The sequence below is a fragment of the Mya arenaria genome, chromosome 1, assembly GCF_026914265.1.
Source record: "Mya arenaria isolate MELC-2E11 chromosome 1, ASM2691426v1".
Taxonomy (NCBI): domain Eukaryota; kingdom Metazoa; phylum Mollusca; class Bivalvia; order Myida; family Myidae; genus Mya; species Mya arenaria.
In genome coordinates this window covers 7,437,553-7,462,862 of record NC_069122.1, presented here as the reverse complement: position 1 = coordinate 7,462,862, position 25,310 = coordinate 7,437,553, and the positions used below count along the sequence as shown (strand labels likewise).

Genomic DNA, 25,310 nt, shown 5'->3' with positions numbered 1-25,310 from the left:
CTATTCTCAGGATTTTATGTTTATTCATGTTTACAACATAAAACAATATTCAACAGTGCAAGAATATTGATAGTTTATTTTGAAATCCTCACAACATATGAGGCAGACGTATTAACAGGGAAATGGATGTATCAAATCAAAGGGTAATAGAATTGATACTTCTCAGACAAATTGATTCTACGAAGAAAACCTTAGACGAAATTTTGTTTTGTCATGTGTCAGCAATTATTCTTTATGATCTTTGATATTTTAGTATTAAACTAGAAAAAAATAATGAAAAGTCTATGTTATTTAGTATATTGGTATTATGTACAGAAATATTTTTCAGAATATGTATTTTTGAATATCATTGGTATATTGATCCCTTAGCTATTAAGGGTTCCCTTAGAATGATACAGCAATAGCAGTTACTTATTGTATACATAAAATGCATCTATAAATGTTTTGGCCTACTTAGGGGAGCGGGGAGGGGTTAAAGGTGAATTTAGACAGAGGGTGATTCTCCACCGGCTGGATTTTGACTGCAAGTCGGGACGTCGTCAGATTATTTTTCCAAAGAAATTTGATGCCTAAAAACATACCCAACCCCTTTGGGACATATCCCTGCTCCAGAGCTGGAATTTAGACAACAGCAATGGCAGTTTGTTGTAACCCCAACCAATGTGCCCCCCCTCCCTATCGGTGGGGCAATACCATATCTTTTTATATAATGTTTGTGATTTTTATAACTGCAATAGTTATTTAAACAGATCTTCATAAAATGTATACAATTATAAGTACATATACATTACATATAATATAAAATGAGGAAATGTACATGTAGCACAAGAAAGCCAGTACACTTTATAAATAATCATTGGGCCGATTGATAACAAAGTGATTAACTACATGGTTAAATATTAAATAAACTTTTCAAAAAGTGAAAAAAAAATTGTTGAGAAATGCAAGAGGTATCAAGCAACATTAAAATACAGAAGGTTATGGTCCCTTCCGGCATTATCCCTACAATTATTATTATATAATATTTTCATATATTTAAATATAAAAGTACAGGTGAAATACATAATGACACTAACAACGTTGAAAACTTTAACCAAGCTCTGAACAATCACTCCCTCCATTATATGATAATACATAAAATAATAAATGCATTCATAATAACACAAATAATACATACATAAAAATGTAGTCAATAATAAAATATTGCACCAATGTTAACAGTGTTGGCTTGCCAGGAGTTGGCCGAATTAACCTCAAGTCAAAACAACCCCATTCAAAAAATAATCCTACACCAAATGTCAAAACGGCAACATTTCGGTTGGATTTGTAACATTTTATACTGCTGATTACATACATTTTTACAGTAACATTTGTGGTCATAAAAGATTACAAAATATCTATGCCAATATAAGCATTTGTGACAACAACAAATATATGTGCCAACAGTTATATTCATGACCACAACAATTACCATTGCCATTAGTAACATTTAGAGTCAAAACAAACAACTATGTTGATCCATTTACTATAGAAATGGAATCTTGTCATAGCAGTCATATCAAACGCCACCTCAGTCAAACTCAATGAGGGAGTCCTGTTCCTGTGTAGCAGCATTACGGGCGGATCCACGGCCCTGTTTCTGTTGAATCATCCCTATCTGCACCTTCACAGCCAGACATATCATCCGCTCCTTGTGGATGTTTGAACACATCTCTGAGTTCTCTCGCTGTAAAAAAAACAGCATTGTGTAACCGGGGTTTGGAAAAAAACATTATTCCTGGCCCCAATATCACGAAAATACTTAAGTCAAATCTCTGAGTACCAGGAGGAAACCCACTGGTATGGCTTGGTGACTACAAAACAAAAACTCACATCCGGGATTCGAACCCACGACCCTTTTTAAAACTACTCATTGAATACTAAACTCCATTGACCACTCTTGCATTCATAACTCTGATAATAATACACACTGACCAATGACCACTCACGCATGAATGATGTACGGGCAACCTGTATGAACACAGACAAGCAACGATTATGTAATTGTATGGTGAATATGAACACACTGTAATAACTTTATTTAGATGAGAATACTTCAACGAACATACTGCTAATAAACTGTCTTTCAAAAATACCAATGAAAACAAATATGCCAAACAGCTATTTCACAACACAACACCAAAACATGATTAGTTACTGCTTCAGAAATTAAAACTGATCTTAACAGAAATTAAGTGTGTTCTTGACAGAAATAATAACAATAGTTAAATTGCAAAAATGCATGTTTTTATAACATTAACATTCCTGTTATTTTCCCCAATAATTTCATACAAGCCTTGAATATTGCGCAATAAACTTAAATGTAATTGACATTTTTAACATAATGACTTTCTATCCTCATGGACGTAATTTGAGATTGGAAAAGAAGAAATTGCAAAAAATTGTTTACTTAAGAGCGAGTTGTACTTTAAAATTCAAAGTGTTTATTGGCACGTAACATTTCACTAATGCAAATGACCTTTAAATCTTAAAAAAACAGCAACAGTGGCCTTGTATCAGATGTTGTTTTTTGTAAGACAAAAGTAACAATTTCTAAGAAAATTGAAAAGACCATTATAGCACATCCATTGTAGATCATCATGAACAAGAGATTTAATAACCTTCATATTCAGTTCTATTTTATTGATCCTGTTTTTAGAGTTAGCTATAAATATAGTCAAAACAAGAGCGTTGGTAGCAAAAACACTAACACTCGTCTGTTTTCATCAGTAGAAACAGGGGGCATTACTCCACAACCATCAAAGTAAGAGTAATGGAACTTGCTGTTCATGTGCGTATTTGTGGCGACATGTGTACCAAGTTCCATTATAATATCTGAAATCATTTTGAGCCATAGCCAAAATCTAAGTTTTGCATAAGGAGTTGAGGACACTGCTGCCAACAACACTAAGGGTGTCACAATACCTTGACTTTATCTTTCAAAGAACAGCTGAGCTAATGAAAACAAAAGCATCTAATGTGTATACCAATATTTTGTCTTTTCTTTTTAGTTGACTAATAGATAATTATATGTTTTTAGAGCCAAAGTCATATTATTTATACCGCAAATACACATTGTCATTATAAATATGTATACAGGTACATGTACGTTTCATGTGAATATCTACCCCGATATCTAACTTGATATTCAAAATTATATCTAACCTAATATTCAAGAAGTATCTACCCTGATATTCCAGAAATATCTAACCTGATATTCAAGAGATATATCTAACCTGGTATTCAAAAAGTATCTACCCTGATATTCAAAAAGTATCTACCCTGATATTCAAGAAAAATCTACCCTGACTTTCATGAAGTATCTACCCTGATATTCAAGAAATATCTACCCTGATTTTCAAGAAGTATCTACCCTGATATTCAAGAAATATCTACCCTGATGTTCAAGAAGTATCTATCCTGATATTCAAGAACTATTTACCCTGATATTCAAGAAATATCTACCCTGATGATTAAGAAGTATCTATTCAAGAAAAACTTTCCTGATATTCATGAATCTTCATGTAAAATCTCTCTTGCAGTTTTAAAGTTTCATAGTTATGGTCATCTTTATAGTTTAAGCACGACGCCAACAGCAATGACGAAACACCAGAACAATAAAAACGCCTCAAGACATTTGGCCTTCTCATAGACTTTCCCTAGATTTTTGAATACGAGCTAGAATGAGGCTGATAATACATTATTTTATATGATTAAAAGAATGTTTTGTCGCTGTCTCAGCTGAGTTTACCTGTTTAAAAATAGCTCATAATGGTTTCCCATTTTATAGTGTGTATATTTAACATGTGAAAGACAAATGATTTGCACAGATTATTATGGAGGCTATTTTCAAATTAACTGGGAGTGACATGGTAGACATACCCAGTTTATTTATTGGAAAAATGTGCAAAAACAGCAAAATATTCATGTGTTGTAAGCGATGTGATACATCAGTATTTAAGTAAGAAGTACACAACAATATCAATTTTACGCAAGCTTTTGACAATTTTTCTTTTTTCTTGCAAATGTATCATCTGGTGCCTTGTCCCTTTAAGACCAATATTGAATATCACCCATTGCAAACTCTCAGTATTTTTTTAAGACGTCAACAAACATTTAATAAGATATACACCTGTCATGTAAAAAATCAGCCCGTAAATGACCAACGCACAGATTGTGTGTACAAAGACTACATATTATTGTTTACCTAAAAGTTTGTAAAACTGAAGAATGAAAAGACAAAATCAGGTAAAAATGAAAATGCGAATAGCCACAACAGAGATTGTGTTAACACAACTCTGTGTTTTTCTGTGTTGTATTTGACCAGGGTGAGGAATCATGCATTCTCACATGGGTACAAATGGGACATGACCGAGAAACCTTTGTTTTTCTTATCTTCACTATGACAAGAAAAAATAAATGAGTAGTCCATACTGAGCTAAGAGACTTCTTATAAAAAAAATAAGTTCACTCTAACCAAGAAATATATAATTGAGTAGTATGTACTGACCTAAGAGAAAGAATTTAGAGTAGTGTATACTGACCTCGAGGGCCTCATTGTGGCGTATAAGCTGATCAAGTATTTCCTGTAGGTCTTCTTCATCTTCACTCTCATAGCTGCTATCTGCAACATTCAACATATCATTTGAGTAAAACAGTCTAAAATATATTTGACATACATTACCAGTCTGGAATTCATTGTCACAAATATAGAATGGCCCGACAAACAATTGCAAATATTCATACATTTGTTTTCCTGATCAACATGGAACTTATTAAGAAATATTAAAGCTTAAGGCATGGGCCTTATTTAACAAATATTAATCTTGCAATGTCACAGGAATGATGATAAACACATGAAAAAAGTAGTAGTTATGACACCCACAACCTGAGCTATTGAGATTATACCAAACCCTTTAGCACATGTGTACAATATCAATGACGAGGGTTGCGGGTGACCACATTGTACCATGTTGTCAAGGTATACATTCAATAAATAGCATGCAGTATAAGTAAATAGCATTTTTCAGTCATTGATCAGAAACCATCGGAAATGGGGATGATGGACAGACAGACAGACAGACAGACAGACTGACGGCAATACCGTTACTATATATCAACCATTAGTGGCATAATAACAACAATCCACTCCGCTCCCATAAACCACTAACAGTTTCCTCTGTGAGAGATATTACCACCCTTTATTTCTTATACATCCCGAGATAATAAGAACAAAATACCACACACAGTGGTCAACAGTTTTACCCAAACTGATAAAAACTTGATCCACCCCCAGCCGCGCTTGCAATCATCTTTGCTAACACTACACAACAGTTTTACTCTATTTGAAACACCCTCAAAGCCAAAAGCATCACAGTGTCCATCCTAAGACAATCATTACAGACACAGAACACTTTTTCGCCCATTAATGACTATTCATCCTAAGATTTATTTATAGCTAGTTCAAACAGTTTAAAACAGTTGTGAAAAACAAGTTATTTCAACATTATATTTATGACTCTTTTTGGCACGATGTTAAGCAAGAGTGTGGTGATGTTTTGTGGGTGAAACTGGAGTACCTGAAGGAATCCCACTTGTCCAGCTTAGTGACCACCAACCAAACTCACATGCATCCAGGCTAGGAATCAAACACTTGTTGCCTAGGTGAGAAGTGAGTGCACTAACTACAGGATAAACTTGACAACCATAAAGTATTTCACCTTCTGAAGTTAACAACGATGCCTTTGACAATGGTTGTTAACTTTTACAAAATTCTAAACAATCAGCCCCAAACTTACCCTACATGATGCAATAGAAAGGAATTCTTTATCATCATCTTGCCTCAGATAAAAGTTTTTATCTACTACTTTGAGCTCAACAAAGTACCATACCACATCTACCAATTGAAATAGCTACCTGACGAGGATGAAAGGAATTCTTCATCGCTATCCTGTCTCATGTCGTGTAACTCATCAATTTCCTGCTGTAGTGTCTCAGCTTCGCATTGTTCAGTCTCAATCTTCTTACGCAGTTCACGCTCTGAAAATAAATACAAATCATTTTATTTACTTTCTTCAAGAGCGTGAGAGTGGTATATGTGTCCGCCTCTCAACCAGAAGGTTGTGTGTTCGGTCTCCACCAGGGGTACCTCCTCATAGCCTCTGGACATCAATGGACATCAGTACTGGTTTCTACCCAGTAAACAGATTCCAGAGTAATTCTACATGCAATCATCTTTTGTCACCATTGAGTTAAAACAAATTAGTAATTATTTACACGATACATATGACATGTTGTAAGTATGTTTAAAGAATTCCATTTCATCACATGCTTCACCATTTTTTCTGGTTTAATACAGCAGTAACATATTTTTTATTTAACATAATTATACAGAAGGGATAATATAAATGATAATTTATCGTTTGCCACCGAAGTCTGCAATAATCCATAATGATTTTCAAAATTTGAGTAAAATCATATCATATATTAAGTATTTATTGTTATTATTTAAATCAACATGATGAAATATTTAAGCATTTCAACCCCTTAAAGCTCTCAAGTTAGATTTGAAAACAGAATTAATAAGTGATATTTCTACAACAAATATTGGCAGCAGCTCTTTCAATGCATAATTTTGGTCCTGATAAAAATATTTATCATCCTGAAGTAAATGTGCATTGTCATAACAATAATAACAACATTCTTGATAAAAACATGGGAATGGTTGCACATGTTCATCTTAATAAACTCATACAACAATAATAACATCAAACTGTGATTATGAAGACATTCTGGAAGAAAACATGAGTAACGGTTGCACCTGTCTCCATAATAAATCTTTCATCAATAACAACATCAAACTGTGAATATGAAAACACCTTCTGGAACAAAACATGTGTACTGTTGCTGATAAATTCCTTAAATAAGCTCAAACAAGACATAGTATTCATAACATGTTTTTCATTCCCTTATAAGGCATAACATTTTTTTTTTCACAGGGAAGATTTATAGTTACCTACATAAAGTTAGACAAAGAATCAGTGTACAGTTGTTGCATGGGCATGGGTATGGGTGTAACAGTCAAAGCTGTTGTTCCAAGGTGGAGGGGATGACTTCTGAACTGTTGTCCCGAGGCCGATAGGCCGAGAGCAACAGTTCAGAATGTCATCTCCGACACCAAGGGACAACAATTTTGACTGCTACACAAAAACACATGCAACAACCGTTTTTTTACCTGATTATATATTGAAATCGCAACATTGTCTGTTTACGTCTAATATTTTTTTGTTTATGACTGGTAATCTTGATCATATAGACGATTGAGTGCTTGAAGTTCTTTAGGTATTATCCGTGAACCAATTAAAATTACAAAACCAATATTGCAAATTCATGAGTTTAAACGATATGCAGTTTATTTTTAGAATCTCTGTAAAATCCACAACATACTTATGACGTAGCCTCACGTGCAGTCAACAGTTCAGAACAATGTAATGTTGATTACTGTTTGTAAAACAGTCTAGTGAAATACATTTATATAGGGCATCAGGTAATAAAATAAATTATTGGTATAAGAAATGTATGCTTTTGTCAAGTCTCCAACACTAACCTATTGCATATTTATCTTTCTTCTGCACCTTCTGCCTTCAGGGTGTATATTTACTCTAATTGTCTCACCTATTTCAAATTTCAAATAGTTCCTCCTCCCCCTCTGGTATTACTATTGTACATAATCCCCCCCCCTTTACACACCAATTACAAGTACTGCCTTCCCTCACTCACCTATGGCAAGTAGTTCCTCCTCTTCCAGCTTGAGGGCGTATTCCTCCTCCAACAGAGCATGGTACTGTTCCTCACTGATGCTCTCATCCTCTGACATTTCACTCAGCTCAAGTTCTACAGCATTTTCAACATCAGCAGCACATGGCATTGTAGATGGTTCCTCTAAATATACGAGACACCATAGAATGTAGTTTTGGCGAAATGTTATCATGGAAACAATTTTTCTGTACTTTTGATGGAACTAATTTAAATGAAATTTTAGAGGTCACAAGTAATATGCTGGCATTACATATTTACATGTAAAAATTAAAGAAATATTGACATTGTTTCCACAATGTTCAGTATGGACATCAACCATACCAACATTTCCAAAAAAAACTATGGAGGATATTCCGTTGCTTCTGTGTAAGATAGCAATATATTTCACTGAGTGAGCACCAAAGAAATATTTCAACAGTGTTTTTTTGTCCTGAGTGAAATATTAACTTTAGGTGTTCATAAGATGAAATATATTGCAATCTTACACTGAAACAAGGAACTTTTCTTTATAGTTCATGCTTGCAATTGATTTAAAATGATTTTCAATTGACATTTAATTGGAAAACTACATAACACTTAATGACGTCATACTTGAAATAACATAATTGGTGATCTTTTTTTTTAAGGAATAGAAGCGTAGACATTTTTTTTTTAAAGTGAAATGGAACAGAAATGTCAGAAACAGTGAAATTTTATTTCAATACACTCACTGTTCCAAACAGTAAGTTTAACAGGACATAATCCAACAGTATCTCTCAATAATCCATTATGAAATCATGAGATCAAACTTTCATAAATTTCCTATAATCTAAACAATATTCTTTACCATCAGACTCCTCATTAATCTGTGGTACAGGTGTTGGCTGGGTGTCCACAACATCTGCACCTTCCCTTTCTTCCAAAGCAGCCACCTCCTCCTCCTCTTCCTCCTCGTCTTTTACTTCACTAATTTCTTTGGCAACTTCAGGTGCCGCTGTGACGTCTACTGCAGTCATTACTGGAGATTCAGGAGGTGACTCTGGAGTCTCTACGGGAACTGGTGTTTTTGCTTCTTTGCCTAGAGCACTATCATCCTCTGGGGTATCGGCTGTTTCTTCCAGCTCTGTCTTTTCCTTTTTTTAAAGATACACAATACATTCATTTATTTTCATAAATGTTCACTTCAGTTTTTGAGTTTATTGAAGGAATAAATACCTTGCGTGAATGATGGCAGTATCATGGTATGAACACAGTTAACAATAAACTGCACTCATATGCCTCATAATGACATCAATCACCCAATTGATTACTTATGTTCACACCAATAGTTCATTATAGTTCATTATGTTTTCGCAGATTTGTTTAAAAAAAACTTGTTTTAATTCAAACTAGAAGCGCGGAATGGGACGTAACCAGGTTTTTGTTATGGGCAATCAGAAATTATAGCCAATTAATTTGTTGTATGACTTTATCTTTACTTTTATCAAAAAGAGAAGTAACTGAAAATTACTGTTAGCGGAAACCATTTTTCTATTTTTAGTAATAGTGACCTTGACCGTAGCCCCTCCCCACTCAAAAGCAATTCCAAGCTAGCTCTTCACATAAGCTACCTACACACTAAGTTTTATCATTAATGCTAACTTATGTTATTGGGCAGAAACCATTTTTCTACTTTTTGTAACAGGCAACCTTGACCTTAGCACCACCCAACGCCCGCCCGCCTGTCTGTCCGCCCAACGACAACCTCATTCTAATAACCCAGTTTTCGTTGAAAACCTGGTTAAAAATCCATACAGTAATATTTTTTTTACCACTCTGTAAATGTAACAACCTGACCAGTTCACACATTTCATTGCTACAGACAAAAAAAAATTGGTCAAAAAATGTTTTTAATGGCCAGCTGACACAAAACAAACAATAACAAGATAAAGATATCAATATGGATTGCCATAATTTGCAGTCAAAAGATATCCTTTTGTGTCCATCATTAAATATTTGCAATAACCGACAGGCTGTTCAGGAATGAATGCGGAGTTGTAAATATTTGTGTATGAAAACATTTGGAGAGTGTGTGGTTTGTGAAGTCCAAAAATCTGGGGATTAAACAACTCTGTCTGTTTTAAATCAGTAAAGCTTGTTTCTATCTCTTACCTCAGCCTTTTCAACATGTACATATCGAACAGAAGGGTTGATGTTCAGCAAGATTAAACCCTGTCTGCTGTTTATTTGGATGATAAGACAGAAGGTCTGGTATTTAGTCAAGTCCAAGCGTAAAATAAAATGCAGTAAAGTTTGTATTCAACCCTTACTTCACGTTCAGCAGTTTCTGTAAGTTCAGATGGGAGATCTGATGGGAGGTCTGGGTGTTCAGCCATGTGTTCAGCCAGGTCCAGGTCTCTCTCCAGTATCTCTTCAAGGCTCTGTTCAAACTCATCTGACAAACTCTCTACCTGGTTAACTGACTCCCTGGATTGGCCAAGCTGCAAAAATGGAGCTTATGGAGAATAAAGTCATAATATAGTATGTGAATCTTAAGATTACCTCAAAATGTTTAAATCTCATTTCTTTGACTGCAGCTCATATCAGACACAAACAATTGGCTTAGAAATTAACTAACTTTGAATAATCTGGTAACAAAGAGACTAAAGTCTGGGTAAATTTAATGTACCATAGCATAAATAAAACACAAAAATGCAATTGAAAAAATGACTGACCTCTGAGTCAGTAGCTGAGTCCTCCTGTAGTGCAAGAGCATGTTTCCTAGCCAGGTCAGCCTTCACATCAATCTCCCTAACAACATCTTCCTCATCATTTGTCTTATCCCCTTCTTCATCATCTTCAACCTTCTTATCAGCCTTTTCCATATCATCTACTTCTCCAGTTTCCTTCAAGGCTGCTTCTGTATCAACCACTTCCAAAGTTGCCTCAGTCACTTCTTTTTCAGTTTCAGCTTTTTCTGCCTTAGCATCAGATTTCTTTGCTGTTTTACTTTGACTGGCCAATTCCTTCAGTGTGACTTTTTCTTGACTTGTACTTTCCCTTGTCTTAAGTTCACTTGCCTCTTCTTGCGTGTCCTTTTGTTCTGTGTTTTCCTCTGTGTGCACCTCTACAGAGACATTTTGTGTTTCAGCAGCGACTTGCTGTGTTTCAATCCCTTCCTGCCCTTTCTCAAGGCTGACCTGACTACCAAGTGATTCTGTGCCCTCTACTGGTGGTGGTTGGAAGGCATCTGGTGGTGGCGTACGCAACTCCAGTTTCAAGACCTACAATTGAAGTTAAAACAATGTTAGAAATAAGAAACAGACTCCTGAATGCAAGACCATAGAGGATCCCAACTCTTTTACATTGTCACTTGTTCTGTCTTTTTAGCTATGGACTGGATTACAGTGTTTGAACAGCAGCTACTGATGATACCAAAGTCATGGCAAAACTTCAGATTTTTAGATAGCGGCTTTAAATAAATTACTTAAAAGGCTTCAAGCCCTGTCCAGGATTCTCAATAAGTTTTGGTTGAAATATCCCAAATACAAAAGTAACCAACCAGCTAGGGGTTCAAGAAAGGTGTTTTTTTTTGAAAAAAAAATATTTGGCAATTTTGACCCAATCTTGGGTTGACTCGTTCTTATTACATAATTGTTACCTCTCCCTCTGGCAGTTCTTGTAATTCCAGTTTCAACTCTTCCTCCCCTTCTTCAACCACTGTGTCCCTCTTGCTTTGTTCATCTCTTTCACGTTTTCTCTTCTCTAACGTGTCTTGACCTTTCTGAGCATTCTTAATCTGTAATTACAAACAGTGAATGTTAAAGTCATATTTGTTCTCCCCTGTTTCTAATAAACTTATTCTAAACATATTAATGTAAAATTAAGGCAAAACATCTCCTATACATTAATTTAACTTTTAACTTTTAATAAATAAATAATCTTCAAAGTGGTCAGTCTTCTATAGTTTAAGTTCTAGCACAAACATCTTGGAATTCCTAGACTTTGCCTTATTTCAAAGTCATTTGAAAATGAGCTTTCAAAGTTATATCCCAAGATATATATCTGATATTTAAGCTGAATGCACACACTCTTCACCATAGTATTTCGGCTGCAATCTATGCATGTAACTGACGATCAAGTTTAGTTATTAATTGATCGACTAATCAATATCCTTTAAAACAATGAGTAACATATTTAAAACCACATAAACCCAATTTAAACCTTGCGCTTCAGCTGTGTGCAAACTCGCTGGACCTCCCAGATTTGTTCTTCCTTTTCCGGGTCACCAGTCCCTGCGGCAAGTTCCGCATGTAACTGGTCCAGAAGTGACTCCTGTTTGCTTAACTCCTCTGCTAAAGCCTGCGAAAAAAGTGGATTTACATTTTCAAAGCTACACTAGGGAAATCTTGAGCATTTCAAGTTCATGCTAATGGGTACAAGTATTCAGTTAATCAAGGAACATGACTTGATAATAATGCTACCATGGGGCTAGACCTACAACAATACTGATGGAGTAACTAAACTCTGTTGTAATCATCCCTTCTAGGGAACCTATGGCCAGTTACAGAAAGTTCATTTACTGCAAAGGGAAACAGTTGCACATGTTAACTCTTTGACAAAGACTGGTGGCCATTTCATTGAGAATCCAAGGAGTGATTTCCTACCTAGGAGAGATGTTTTATTTCCGACCAAAACAACTGTACCAATATATACTGTACACCTTGCAAAGCTATAAAATTGAAGTGGTTAAGGTTACATCTTGTACAAAAACAGGTAGGGTAGGACGGTTTTCTAATATCATTATAAGCTTTATTTTGGAATATTATTGGCATTATTGGCGTAAAAATTATCTCCAGAATAAAGCTGTTCAAATTACATATAAACACAAACTAAAAAGCAATGGCATGGTTGGCGCTTATTTCATAGGTAGGGTCGGGTAACCTGAAACAAAAGTATTTTTTATAGGCCTTACAAGGAAGAACCACATTGTGATTCACAAAAAATGGATGAATTCTTAGATTGGATATGCATCTTATTGTGTTTTCTTTAACTAAAAGGCTCTTTCTTACTGTTGATAGCTTAAATGCTTTGGGGTTTGAAATTTATACTCGTACTATTACAATTTTTTACATATCTCGACCAGCCAGGTCACAAATTGATCTCGAGCAAAATATTAATTCACCGAAGTTTGCTTAAAGCGGCACTATCACAGATTAAACATTTTGACAACTTTTTTTTTTTGTCTTGGAATGAGCAGTTAAGGTTTAAGCCATAAAACATTAATTTCTAACGGAAATATGAAAATCTACGACCTGATTTTTTGTCAGCAATTTTATATCATTGGTTTGCAGATATTTACGCAAAATTTTGCCCCTTCCAAGACAAAAATTTTTTTTTTGTAAAAATGGTATATCTGTGAGAGTGTAGCTTTAAATATTACTGTCACAAATTTTAAAACCTGACAAGGCTCACAATCAATATATTAAATGAACCTTTTAAAAACAGTTCACAGTATTTAAAATGTTCCAATAAGAAAATTAGAACAATATCTGGCTTACCTGTGGGTTATCAGGTAATTCCAGAGACCATCTGGAAGTGGCTGGCTTCAGAGGAGGAACATACCTACAAACAAACAAAAATTATTTACAGGATCATTTGACCCCAAATCAGAAGTCTCGATTAGGAAATGAAATCTCGCTTTTGCACTCAAAGTAAGATGAACTCTAATATTAATATATCAATTACTCATTTTTGCCCAACATCAACTTCGATTAGTCCAAAATCCCACGATATGACACAAATATAGCTATATTAATTGTAGGTTAGTGTCTGTGAATCAGCATTTATCAATTTAACCAATCAAATCCTCACAACCTTGAATATTTTATAGGTAATTATTTAATATCAGCATTGAACATGCTGCAAATGGCTGTTGGATCAGTAATTAATGAGGCAGTGATTTAATTACACAGCAGATTCCAAAACACATGTATGCATTAAAGATTAAAGTAGTTTATAGTAATTTCCCCATTAAAACCATAAAGTAACAATGGGGATATTGTACGCTCATTTTTTTTAAAACCATTATTCTTGGTTGTAATGAGATATATTTTGAAACATAAAGCATAGCTGAAACTATCGCTCTAGGCTTAATTCGATTTCTGCGTTTAAATTTTAATTATGTTTCTGAAACTGCTTACTTTTCAGTTGAAAGTTGAGATCTTATGATACATGTTCCAGCCAGGTTTTGAAAAATTAAACAATTACTTAAAAATGTAAATATAAGTATCAGGGATCGAATTTAACTTTTTTTGCCACTAGCAAGTTTTTGCTAGTGCCATTTTTTTCAACTAGCAAAATGGTGGGTTCCACTAGCAGTTATTTAAAGGCTGTTTTACTTCATGTAAGTTGCCAAATAAACAAGTAGTTTTGTTGTAACATTATGTTCATTGTTAATCAAGTGTGCTGAGATAAGAATAAACTATAAATGTTTACATTTTGTTTTTGATTCTTACATAAATAAATCATATACCCAGCTGGGCTAACTAAGCTCCTGGTTACTCAAAAGCCTTGAATCATTAGTAGTAAGTGACTACACTCCTCCCCACCTAAGTTTATACTTTCAAAATGTAAAGTGGGGAGGAGTGTAACAGTCATTATTCTAAGCCATTCAATGCGACTGAGTAGCCAAGTGCCTGGTAAGTCAAGTTGGGTAGAGGACCAGACTTGCAAGCAGGGGTTCATAGGCTCGAATCCTACACAAAGTAGATGTTTTTCTCTTGAAAATATATATGTACACTGACATTTTTCGATGGTAATGTATGTTGCACACGTGACCAAAGCATGGAGGATCTAGCAAGTAATATGGGCAGGGTGCGAACTGTTGCTTAGTAAATAAAAAATAAAATACTGTAATGCCTACAGTTGATGTTTTATCGCTGGCGAATTCTTTACAAACATCACACTACACTTTGAATTCAACATTGCCATTATTCTCTGTTGTTGCATACAAAAGTTTGGTGTTCAACTCCGTTTCCTATTTTTTGACGGTTCTGACAGATGCCGTAGAATCGGACCGAGAATTTTTGGTTTGCGACAAAGTACCGACAATTCATGACTTTTCCCTAGGTTTGGTTTATTGGGGGGCTTTTCGGTCAATCCCCGCGTCGCTGTCAGCCTTTTCACCTTTCCAGCCCTTTTCACGTAACAAAACGTGGTTAATATCCTCTTCTTTTTTGGCAGTTGCAAATCACAAACCAGGCGAAAACAGTTATCTCCTAGGCGCTTGCTTTAATACCCGATAATAACAGTTGAGTATAACGACAAGCGTCCATACACGGTCACATGATTATCTTCGAGGCGCTTACTTAAATATCCGATAGTAACATTTGTACGCAGCGACAAGCGTCCATAAACCGGGTCACGTGATTATCTATTATGCGGTAAACTTGCGGAAAGAAGTTTTTAAAGCGCAAAGGAGAGTTTGAGAGAATTCGACGATTTTATTCGCGGTCGCTAAAATATTCGAGTGCCAGGATTTTCTACTCGCATTTTTCGATTCTTACTCGCATTTTGCGAGTTAGCGACCGTTAAATTCGATCCCTGAAGTATTGATCACATTTTTCCTTTGGTTTATACTGTATGAACACAGTGGGGCAAGTGAAAAAATTACAAAGAAATGCTAGCCCTACTGCATTCATACAGCTTACCGTAAATGCAAAAAATAAATCAAAATAAATTGTATGAGCAACCTACTTTTCACTAAAGTCTATTCTGTTTAGAAATACGACCCACCCCAGGAAGACAATATAAAAATTTCTATAAGTGGTGACTCCTGTTAGTTTTTTTACCTTTTACATGATAAATAAACTTCTAATGGGGGATAGTCCTGTTTGATCTTTCTGGGGTAGGTTGAATGTTTAAATGGAATAATCATTTTACCTTTTGATAACAGTAGATTTAAAGAGATGTTTATTATGGGAGAAGAGCACATTCAGCACTCGATGGCTGATCTGCATCGTGGGTGATAGCACAATGGATACGTTCTGAAGACTCATCTTGTTCTCTTTTTGCTGAAATGTAAGATTACAGATAAAAAGGGATGTGATTGGGCAGCCGAGTTCTCAATCATGGTAATGGACTCATCTGTACACTACTCAGGGGTGTGATTGACCTGGCAGCCGAGTTCTCAAACATGGTAATGGACTCATCTGTACACTACTCAGGGGTGTGATTGACCTGGCAGCCGAGTTCTCAAACATGGTAATGGACTCATCTGTACACTACTCAGGGGTGTGATTGACCTGGCAGACGAGTTCTCAAACATGGTAATGGACTCATCTGTACACTACTCAGGGGTGTGATTGACCTGGCAGCCGAGTTCTCAAACATGGTAATGGACTCATCTGTACACTACTCAGGGGTGTGATTGACCTGGCAGCCGAGTTCTCAAACATGGTAATGGACTCATCTGTACACTACTCAGGGGTGTGATTGACCTGGCAGCCGAGTTCTCAAACATGGTAATGGCCTCATCTGTACACTACTCAGGGGTGTGATTGACCTGGCAGCCGAGTTCTCAAACATGGTAATGGACTCATCTGTACACTACTCAGGGGTGTGATTGACTTATTATACTAATTTCCTCTAGCTTAATTGTAACAAAAGCTGATTGCTTAAAGCCAACAACCTCTTGGGTAATGTGTTGACACCTTTACCACTAGACCAATCTCTTGAGGGACCCATATACTAGCACTTAGTATAATATAGTTTATCAAATCTTAAAATGACATAAAAAAACAACAACAAATATTTGCACCCAATTACTAAATGATTCAAATGATACCTTATTGCATTAACAAAAAGTTGAGAAAAACCCCACTGTATTTAAAGTATTTTATTAAGGAACATATACTGCACAATCTTCCAACATTAAATAATTGTAAAATTATTTTTTTGTCTAAAAAATTGAGCACATCCCTCCCATGTCATATGCAGAATCATTCATGACAGTAGAAGCTGTTTCTCAAATTATTTCTGACCAAAGTAAAAATAATTTTATGTATGACATCATTGTGCTCATACCCTCTCGATAACGTGAGTCATGTGGACGATCATCCATGACAACAAGAGACGGTTACATTCCGGCAGCTCCCCAATCAGGTGCAGGAAACTCTCTATACGGCGTCGCTCGTTCCGGATAGCTGGAAATATACATCTGCATGTATATAAACTTAATAAGAAAGACCTCTTCACTCATGCGCACAGTGATTAGAAATGGCTCACGGAGAGCAATATTGAAAAGCATATATAGAGAGCTGATTCTTCTACCTTTTATATCCTATGCGTAGGAAACCTTTAACTTTTACATATTTTCAGCTGCACAAAGGGCCAGTGAGGAGTGTTTTTTAAACCTGAATTGATTGACATCTTGATTTTTTTGTGTGAATATGTAAATATCCATTAAAAATTAGTTAACTCTATGATATTCTGCTTAATTTTTCAGCTTTTTGATATTAAATTTTATTTTAAATAATATTAATCAGAAAGGTCAGCTTAGCATCATACCATAATAAGGAATCATTTAAGCACAAGACAGACAACAACTGACATCTTTAGCCAATGAAATGGCAGAATGGCAATCATTAAGTACTAGGCTTAATCATTAAGAATTTCAACTTTCATAGTTGTTTAAAGGTTCGCCAACTACCACTCATACAATACACGCTCAATGTGTCAAATTTTGTGTTAACAATTTGTCAGCCTATAAGGTTATATACAAAGTCAGTTAGATAACCTAGAGTAAAATCTGAATGATTGAGAAGAGCCTGTTCGCTACACTCACTCCGCCACTTCTTAATCATTAAGATTTTACTTCCTGTCATCAAACTTCATCACCCCTTCATCCATACACTACTCACTGGAAGCCTCCTCAAACTTGGGTATCAGGGCTGTTGTGAGAACGGGCTCAGGTAGTTCTCTCAGGAATTGTTTTAGGACCCCAGCAACAATGTTGGGCTCATGTTCCTCAAGGTAGACTTCCTCGCCTCGATTGTACTGGTCTTTCAGATGTTGGACTTTGGACTTGACTCCTGATATTCGGTAGATGCCTTCACAACGTAAGCCTATGTTAAGGATAAAATAATGTAAATGTCATAGTTAGCGGTTTATGTTGCTCTAATTAGACTTGTTGGCCTGAGTGGTACTTGTCCTTTAGGTTCAAGACTTTTGACTTCACTCCTGATATTCCGTAGATGCTTACACAGCGTAAATCTGTGTAAAGTATGAAATTATGTAAATGTCACAGTTAGTGGTTTATGTTGCACTATTGGTCCTTCAGGTGCTGGACATTGGACTTCACTACGGATATTCAGTGTCTTCACAGAATTGACCTGTATGTAGAATAAAAATAGGAAGGAAATCTAGAAAGGAAGGAAGACTTTAATCATTAGAGACAGTGGAATATGATCAAAGCTATGGAAAATTAAGGGACTGTTTCTTTTAACCTATTAACAACTTGGAGAAGATGTTCTCTATTGATCTATAAATAGCAGTATGTTCATAATGAGCTGAAAGTTTCAGAAATATTTAAAATTGCTGCATTAATACCAGCTACCATGGGGGGTAGAACACTTGTAGCCAGAATAGCCTCCCAGTTGCAATATAGTGCACAGCTAAGTAAGGTATAAAAGTGTAATTGTAATGATGAGGCCAAGATACAGATTTCTATTTCATTACATAGACATCTTGTGTACTAGTATTAAGAGCATTGGACTTCAGACTTTACAGCGAATATTCAATAGATGCTTTCACCATTTATAAGCTATTGTATAGGATAGAACTATGCTGGTAAAATAATGCCAAAACTAACTATTTAATGGCAAGGTTGCCTTTAGTGACAGCAAGATTCTAAATGGTATTCAAATTGCACCAAATTGACCAGTGTTCATTTGTTAATCAAACAATTGATTGGAAAAAATTAAAGCTCTAACAGAAGACTTAGTGATGAATTTCAATAATATTTTAAGTATACCCACCATGTTCTTCGATATAGTCGACACACTCTCTGAATATTGCTGGCAACTGTATACCATCATGACTTCGTGACCTCTCAAGAGATACAGACAACGGCACTCCAAATACCGGCTTCTCAATTACCTCAGCTAAAAAAAAGTGGTTATAAGGGTTTTCTATTAGAACCTGCTAGCTACAAAAATCGACAGTTCAGATTGCTTCTAAGCATGACCTCTCTTGAAACCTTTCAAGGTCAGACAAATATGTTGAAAGGGATTTGTTTGCTGATTTCTAATATGTAAAATAAATGATCATACAATCATTATACATAAAAAAAAACAGTTGGTATTTTCATTCCTTATTTTAACTGAATTTGGATATGATCGTCTTACCCTGGGGTGGGTGTATTTCATGTTTGCTCTTCTTTAGCTTGATCTTGTGTTTCTTCTCGCCTTTTCTCTTGTCTTCCTTCCTTCCATCCTTGCGTTCCTCCTGTACATAAACAGAATAATGATAAACATATCCTAGGCTATAATTTTATTAGACAGGCATGGCTTTATTATCCTAAGCAAAGTAGTTTTCCCTTCTGTCTGATAATGATGACCTTGACCATGTGCTTCTTCTCTCCTATTATCTTTTGTATCACTAGCCATCTGTACAGTCAAACCTCCATTGGTTGAACTCCTAGGGGCAGACGAAAATTCATTGAGCCTCGAGGAATTCAAGCCAACAGAAATGCTTATCTTTAGTATAAAGGAATTGGTCCTTAACAACCAGTCCAAGCCAATGAGGAAAGCATGTTTGAGCCAAAGGGGTTAAACTTTACATCACAAAGAAGCACTCCGTAACATTCCATGATAAGATTAATGCTGTCTTGTGGGGAGAGTGTTTCATTTATGTGATATTGCATAGAAGACATCCATCTTAAATGAACTGTTAAAATCACATACACTGTTTGGAGGCATGTTTTACCTTCCCATCTCTTTTTGGCATACATGTGATAACGTCCCGGACGTCCGGGATTGTCCCGGAAATCGTATCTCTGTCACGGAGTCACGGAGGGTGCATGTTTGTCCCGGAAAGTCATAAAAAAAAACGAAAAAAAAATAATCTCGAAATCGGAATCGATTATCCTATTTTACCAATGTAAGTCAGCTATTTTGCCTGTCCGGGACACTAGTCGTAAAACACAGGACATGTTGACACTAATCCGTTAATTGGTACGTGTGTCGTCGAGGTCATCGTCAATCACCCGATAATTGATCTATCGGCCTATTGTTGTGCTTAACGAGTGGGGGAGGGTTCTTGTATACAAATTCATTGTTTTCATATGGATTTGTTTGGTCTTATGAGTGATAGCTTTAAATTGATGAATTGATATTTTTCACACATTTTACCGACAAACGAGCATGAAGGTAAGTTCAAAGAAAGTGACAAAATGAGTAAAAAAACAAAATTAAAACACGGAAAACATCCCATATTCCTTTCAAATTTCAAAGTCGATACATCGTTATACTTTAAACAACTTTAAACAACTTACGCGTCCATAAGGAATTTTAGTGTTTTGACATTTTTTTCCGAACTATCGTATGTATTTTTACGCCGAAATAAAACTGACGATATGGGGTTTACAGGTGGTTATATAGAATGCTTTAATCACGTGACCATGGTAAGTCACGTGATCGCTTTATACAGCCGATTGTTGACATGTCTCTATCAAAATTATATGCATCTCCAAACGGAAAAAAGCTCATCGACTGGAAAATCTTTTTTATCGTCTGGAAAATATTGTGTGTCATAAATTGCAAACGTTTTAAATGTGATGAAAAAATAAATATTTTATAACGCATGTTCTCAAAAGCGCGGGAAAACAGGTGCCCGTATAGTTGTTTATTTCCTGTTTTGATGAAACCGAAAGTTGACTGCATATCCTCCTGGTTAGCACTTCATTTAAAGCCTGGGAAAATATCTGGTGGTTTTATTTTTTCAAGAAAATGCAGAAAAAAAACAACCATGTCAAGTAAAAAATACGTCTTGGCAGTCAAAATAGGTACATTTTCCCGACGTTAAAAACGACTAAAATAGTCCCAGATATGCTCTAGAATGCACCACAGACGTTCCCCATTTAAAAAAAATTCCGGGGGGGCATGCCCCCGGACCCCCCTAGTGTGCGTTGACATAACGACGAGTGTCCCGGAATCGACCCAAGAAATTATCACATGTATGCTTTTGGGGTTCATTATTTCTAATGTGTGGGTCTTGCAAACAAACAAAACTTCCATATGAACTTACACTGTGGCCTTTCACTTTTGAGATAATGTCCTTCCTTGACCCAAACCTGAAGGCCTTTCCCTTCTTTAGTTTGGATGGGGACCTGAAAATAAGAAGGATACATGTACATGAAGGTAATGTTGATAGGTACCAGTAGGACAATGACATTATTATCATATTTTGCTCCAATGCTGTATGAAATATTCACACAAGCTCAAGCGTTTTTCAAATAATTTTTATAAATATTTTGTAGTACTCAGCACGATCACCAGAAGGGAATGTCCATATGTTTGTCTTGTGTTGTTTCAATGTAAAGCAGCATAACTTTATAATTATTTAAGCCTTGCTGCTGACAACCACATGCATTATTACTGTCACTGGTAGCATGTAAAAATATTACAGGGTTTCCGTTAAGGGAAGTTTGGAAGTTTATTACTCCCTAAAAGGGGGCCGAAACTTTCAAGTTGAATACAGTGACTTCAAGACACAGGATAAACTTCAAAGCTTCCTTTTCGATTATGTAATGATTTTTTATTTTGTTTTCTGCATTTATATTACTTTTCCATTTTTTCACAGTAAATCCTTTGATCATGCTTAAACTAAGTATATCTTGAAAATGTTTTATTGAAATACCGGTAAATATTGCTTAAACCAAGCTGCTAGTACACATCATAATCCACACAGCTGGACAAGTGATTTATTTCTGGGTGCATTGGTATCCAATCTGAACAATGTGTTACTTCCCTTACAGTACAGTTATCACAGCCACCATGCATATTACATGACCATAGATTCTATATCAATTATCTTTAATTTTTAATACTTTTTTGTGTATATTAACCGCAATGTACCTTGAATAGCTTAAAATTGATAACAACAATCCAAAATAGAGAGAAGAAAAAACATTTTCAAAAAAAAGTTATGATATAATATATATGATGTAAGCAGCTACACATGTACATGTGTATACTTGCTTATGGTGGCAGACTTCTATTCTGCTAGTTAGGAAAAATTGATCACTGCGTAGGAGATTGCTAGTCACCCCATCCCCACCCCCACCCCCACAATCAAAGACCACACACTCTCATCATGTCTCATGTACACATAACATTTAGCCAATAAGAGTGATTGATATAACAGACTTTCACACTTGTTGTAAAATAAACAAGTCTAAACAAATCCACTGAACAATTCAGTCAGCCAATTCGCCAGCGTAATGTTGTAGTTTATTAATACATGGTCTTACTTTGTGTCTTCAGTGAGTGTCTGTTCATCATCAGAGGCATCAAACATGATGTAACCCTTCTCTTTCTTGTCCTTCTTGCCATCCTTCTTCCGTCCCGCCTCCTTTCGGTCACCTGGACATATCAAAGACTAGAAATTATGTTTTGTACCAACTCAAAAAGCAACCCCAATAGGCGTTTTCAGACGAGCTTGCTACTTAACAAGTTATGTCACATTATGTTTCTTCTAACACAAGGGGAAAATGCCCGCCCAGACAGAACCAGTTTAACAAAAACTTCATCATTGTTTGACGACCGCCCAGACAAAAGCTTGATAATTCATATTAAAGATCAGAAATAAGTTTATGTCCAAAATGCAACCTCAAGCTGTGTTTTCAGATGACATTGCTACTTAAGTTTTGTCACCTTAAGGTATTTCTAACTCAAGTTATCGAGGGAAAACCACAATTTGACACCCGCCTGAACAATACCAGCCTAATGACATTAACATCGTATAGCCCATATTTTTGTTGAAAACCTGGATAATCATAACACAAACAGTATGTTTCTCACCTTTGATAACTGGGCAAAGGCACTATGAATTGAGAAAAAAGCCAAAAAATATTTGAAATAAAATATACATAAAATGGACAGCTTTGTTTAAATAGTGATTATTATACATGTGAAAAAGTACTAGAAATAGGGATTATAGCATTGCTGACTTAGTTAAATTACCCCTGTAGAGAGAAATTTACAACAGTACATGTACATGTACATTAATAAAACATCATAACTATTTGATTTTTTCGATATTTCAAATTGGGCCCAAATTAGGCATTAATTTTAGATGAAAATGTAATATAACCTTTTCAGCGCATTAAAATCAGCCCTTGAAGTAGAATTTGGTAAGTTGTACAGAGCTATGATACCACCCTGATAGCAAAGTGGTTGAGTGTTTGTCTCAGATGTGGAAAGTAGTGGGTTTAATCGTTTTCTGTGTCACTGAAAGACGTTAAATTTGGTACAAGTAGCTCTCTTGCCTGATTAAAAGGGTAGTAATGGGAAATTTGGAGTACTCAGTAAGGGTTTAAACCAGGTTTGCCATGTATCAGTACTTTACATTCAGCACATACAAGAACCAAGAGGTCTCTATAATATCTACAGGTGACTTGGAATCGTTGTTGTCATGGTGTCATGGCGGGGTCAAATGGGCGATTGCAGACCTTCATAAACTCAAAGAAACAAAATAATCATACAAGGAGCTAAGACCGTATCAGTATGAAATTATTTCTCATAAATTATTATAGTATTTCAATTTTATATCTAACATATTCATAACTTAGCTACAATGCAGTATAATAATGTAAAATGTAATTATTACCCTGAAAATTCTTCTCTGTATCACTCATGCTTCATATGTTGCCATCATCATCCTCAAAAATTTACATACATTTACATACTAACAGCTTGTCAATAGTATATCAGCAACATCTGAAAATAAAGGTTTGATTATGTTAATTTTATGCAATGATATAATTTATACCAGGACATTTCCTTTATTATCAACTACTGAAATTACAGTCTTATTGTTTGAAGCATTAAATACAAAAGTCTATGTAATGTAGTTAAAACATATCAGGGATTCCATGAGTTTGGAAATATATCACTAGTCCAGAGTGGCTTGATGACAAAGGCTCATTAAAGTCACAATAAATAATTTCAACTAGCCAAAATTATATTTTATACATACTTGAACATGTATATTATCAATATAATAAATTGCCATAAACATGCATACCGATGAGCTTCGTTTACCGCGATATCAACTATGCGATGATATACTTCAACGCTATGAAAGACAAAGAATACGCTAAAATTGAGCTGATGATGCTGTTGTCATATGCTTTTGCTTTGTTTTTAACATTTAATTAAACAAGAAATAAATAATCCTGCAGACTGTTTACACCGGAAGTAGGAAGTGAAATTTAGTTAAATCGCCGCAAACACAGACGGCTTTTATTTCGGATACTGGAGTTACAAAGACAATTACCGCAATACACAAGAAAGTAACCATATTACGCCTTGAATAACAATTTTATTATTTCTATATTAATAATAGTACTATATTAAAACTGCTTTCGGAAGTGATGATTACAACATCACTAATATCAGCCTATTTATGACTTTTGTTTTATCATAGTTAGAAACCCCTAAAATATTAATTAAGTTTTATTTGTATTAAGAATTTACTAATTTGCATGCTTCATAACACTGATTTATAGAGTTTTACGATCTCTAACACGTGTGGGAAGAAAGTTACAAGTGTGTACTTAACAATAAACAACGTAAGTTTTCTTTTATTTACGTTTATAATAATAAAAATAAAATTGTTTTCTTTTGTTAGTTATATGTAGTACAAACAATGAAATGATAGATCATAAACCATTCAGCTTCAAAACCTATGAAGATGGGAAGTAGCTAGTCGGTGGAATTACCGAAATCCCGAAAACCTGGGAAAACCCGAAAAATTACTCTCCTCCAACTCCCCAACCTCTCTCCAACCACCCAACAACTACGGCACACATCCAACTAAAACACAATGCAGTTTTAAACCCCGGCGAACAAACCAACTCACATACTCTATTGTAAGGGGTTCCCTGGGTTTAGTCACTGTAGTGGCCACTCAGAGCCCAGTATTGATAAACCCACCTCTTTGTACGATAAGCCCGCCTCTGGCTAACAGTTGCATGTATGTTGATAGTTCAGTAACTTATTAGATTCAAGATCGTGTGCGTATGCGTATGAATGTAATAAAGCTATATTAAACCATCCCGTTTTGGGTCTGTTATATACATTACACTGACAACATTACAGTCACCTCCACTCTCTCTACTCCGACCCCCACCCCTCTCCAACCACCAACAACTACGGCATACAACCAACTAAAACACAATGCAGTTTTAAACCCCGGGATATAAACCACCT

The 25,310-nt window shown here is 35.5% G+C and overlaps 1 protein-coding gene across 2 annotated transcripts; it reads right to left on the bottom strand.

Moving 5' to 3' along the window:
• Window positions 1-24,295, bottom strand: LOC128232972 (ralA-binding protein 1-like). Of its 2 annotated transcripts, XM_052946800.1 has the most exons (19): window positions 24,124-24,295; window positions 23,707-23,816; window positions 22,349-22,460; window positions 21,124-21,205; window positions 19,224-19,323; window positions 18,855-18,980; window positions 17,739-17,942; window positions 16,903-17,021; window positions 15,760-15,890; window positions 13,377-13,440; window positions 12,040-12,177; window positions 11,477-11,614; window positions 10,551-11,099; window positions 10,146-10,316; window positions 8,684-8,969; window positions 7,819-7,980; window positions 5,956-6,078; window positions 4,584-4,663; window positions 1-1,726 (listed from the first exon to the last, which is right to left on the bottom strand). In XM_052946800.1, the coding sequence occupies exons 2-19, from the start codon at window positions 23,732-23,734 to the stop codon at window positions 1,571-1,573; spliced, it is 2,769 nt and encodes a 922-aa protein (XP_052802760.1). In that variant the 5' UTR covers window positions 23,735-23,816; window positions 24,124-24,295; the 3' UTR covers window positions 1-1,570. The 2 variants fall into 2 exon arrangements, with proteins under 2 accessions (XP_052802760.1, XP_052802767.1); XM_052946807.1 differs by lacking the exons at window positions 21,124-21,205; window positions 22,349-22,460; window positions 23,707-23,816; window positions 24,124-24,295 and adding an exon at window positions 19,804-20,871.
• Window positions 24,296-25,310: the final 1,015 nt, after the last annotated feature.

Bases quoted from the DNA above. Each gene is read 5' to 3' on its own strand.
- LOC128232972 (XM_052946800.1), bottom strand. From the start codon at position 23,734: ATGAGTGATACAGAGAAGAATTTTCAGG. The intron at 7,981-8,683 runs GTAAAGAATATT...TCGTATATTTAG, and splicing joins GATTAATGAGGAGTCTGATG to AGGAACCATCTACAATGCCA. The intron at 1,727-4,583 runs GTCAGTATACAC...TTTTTTTTACAG, and splicing joins GCCACAATGAGGCCCTCGAG to CGAGAGAACTCAGAGATGTG.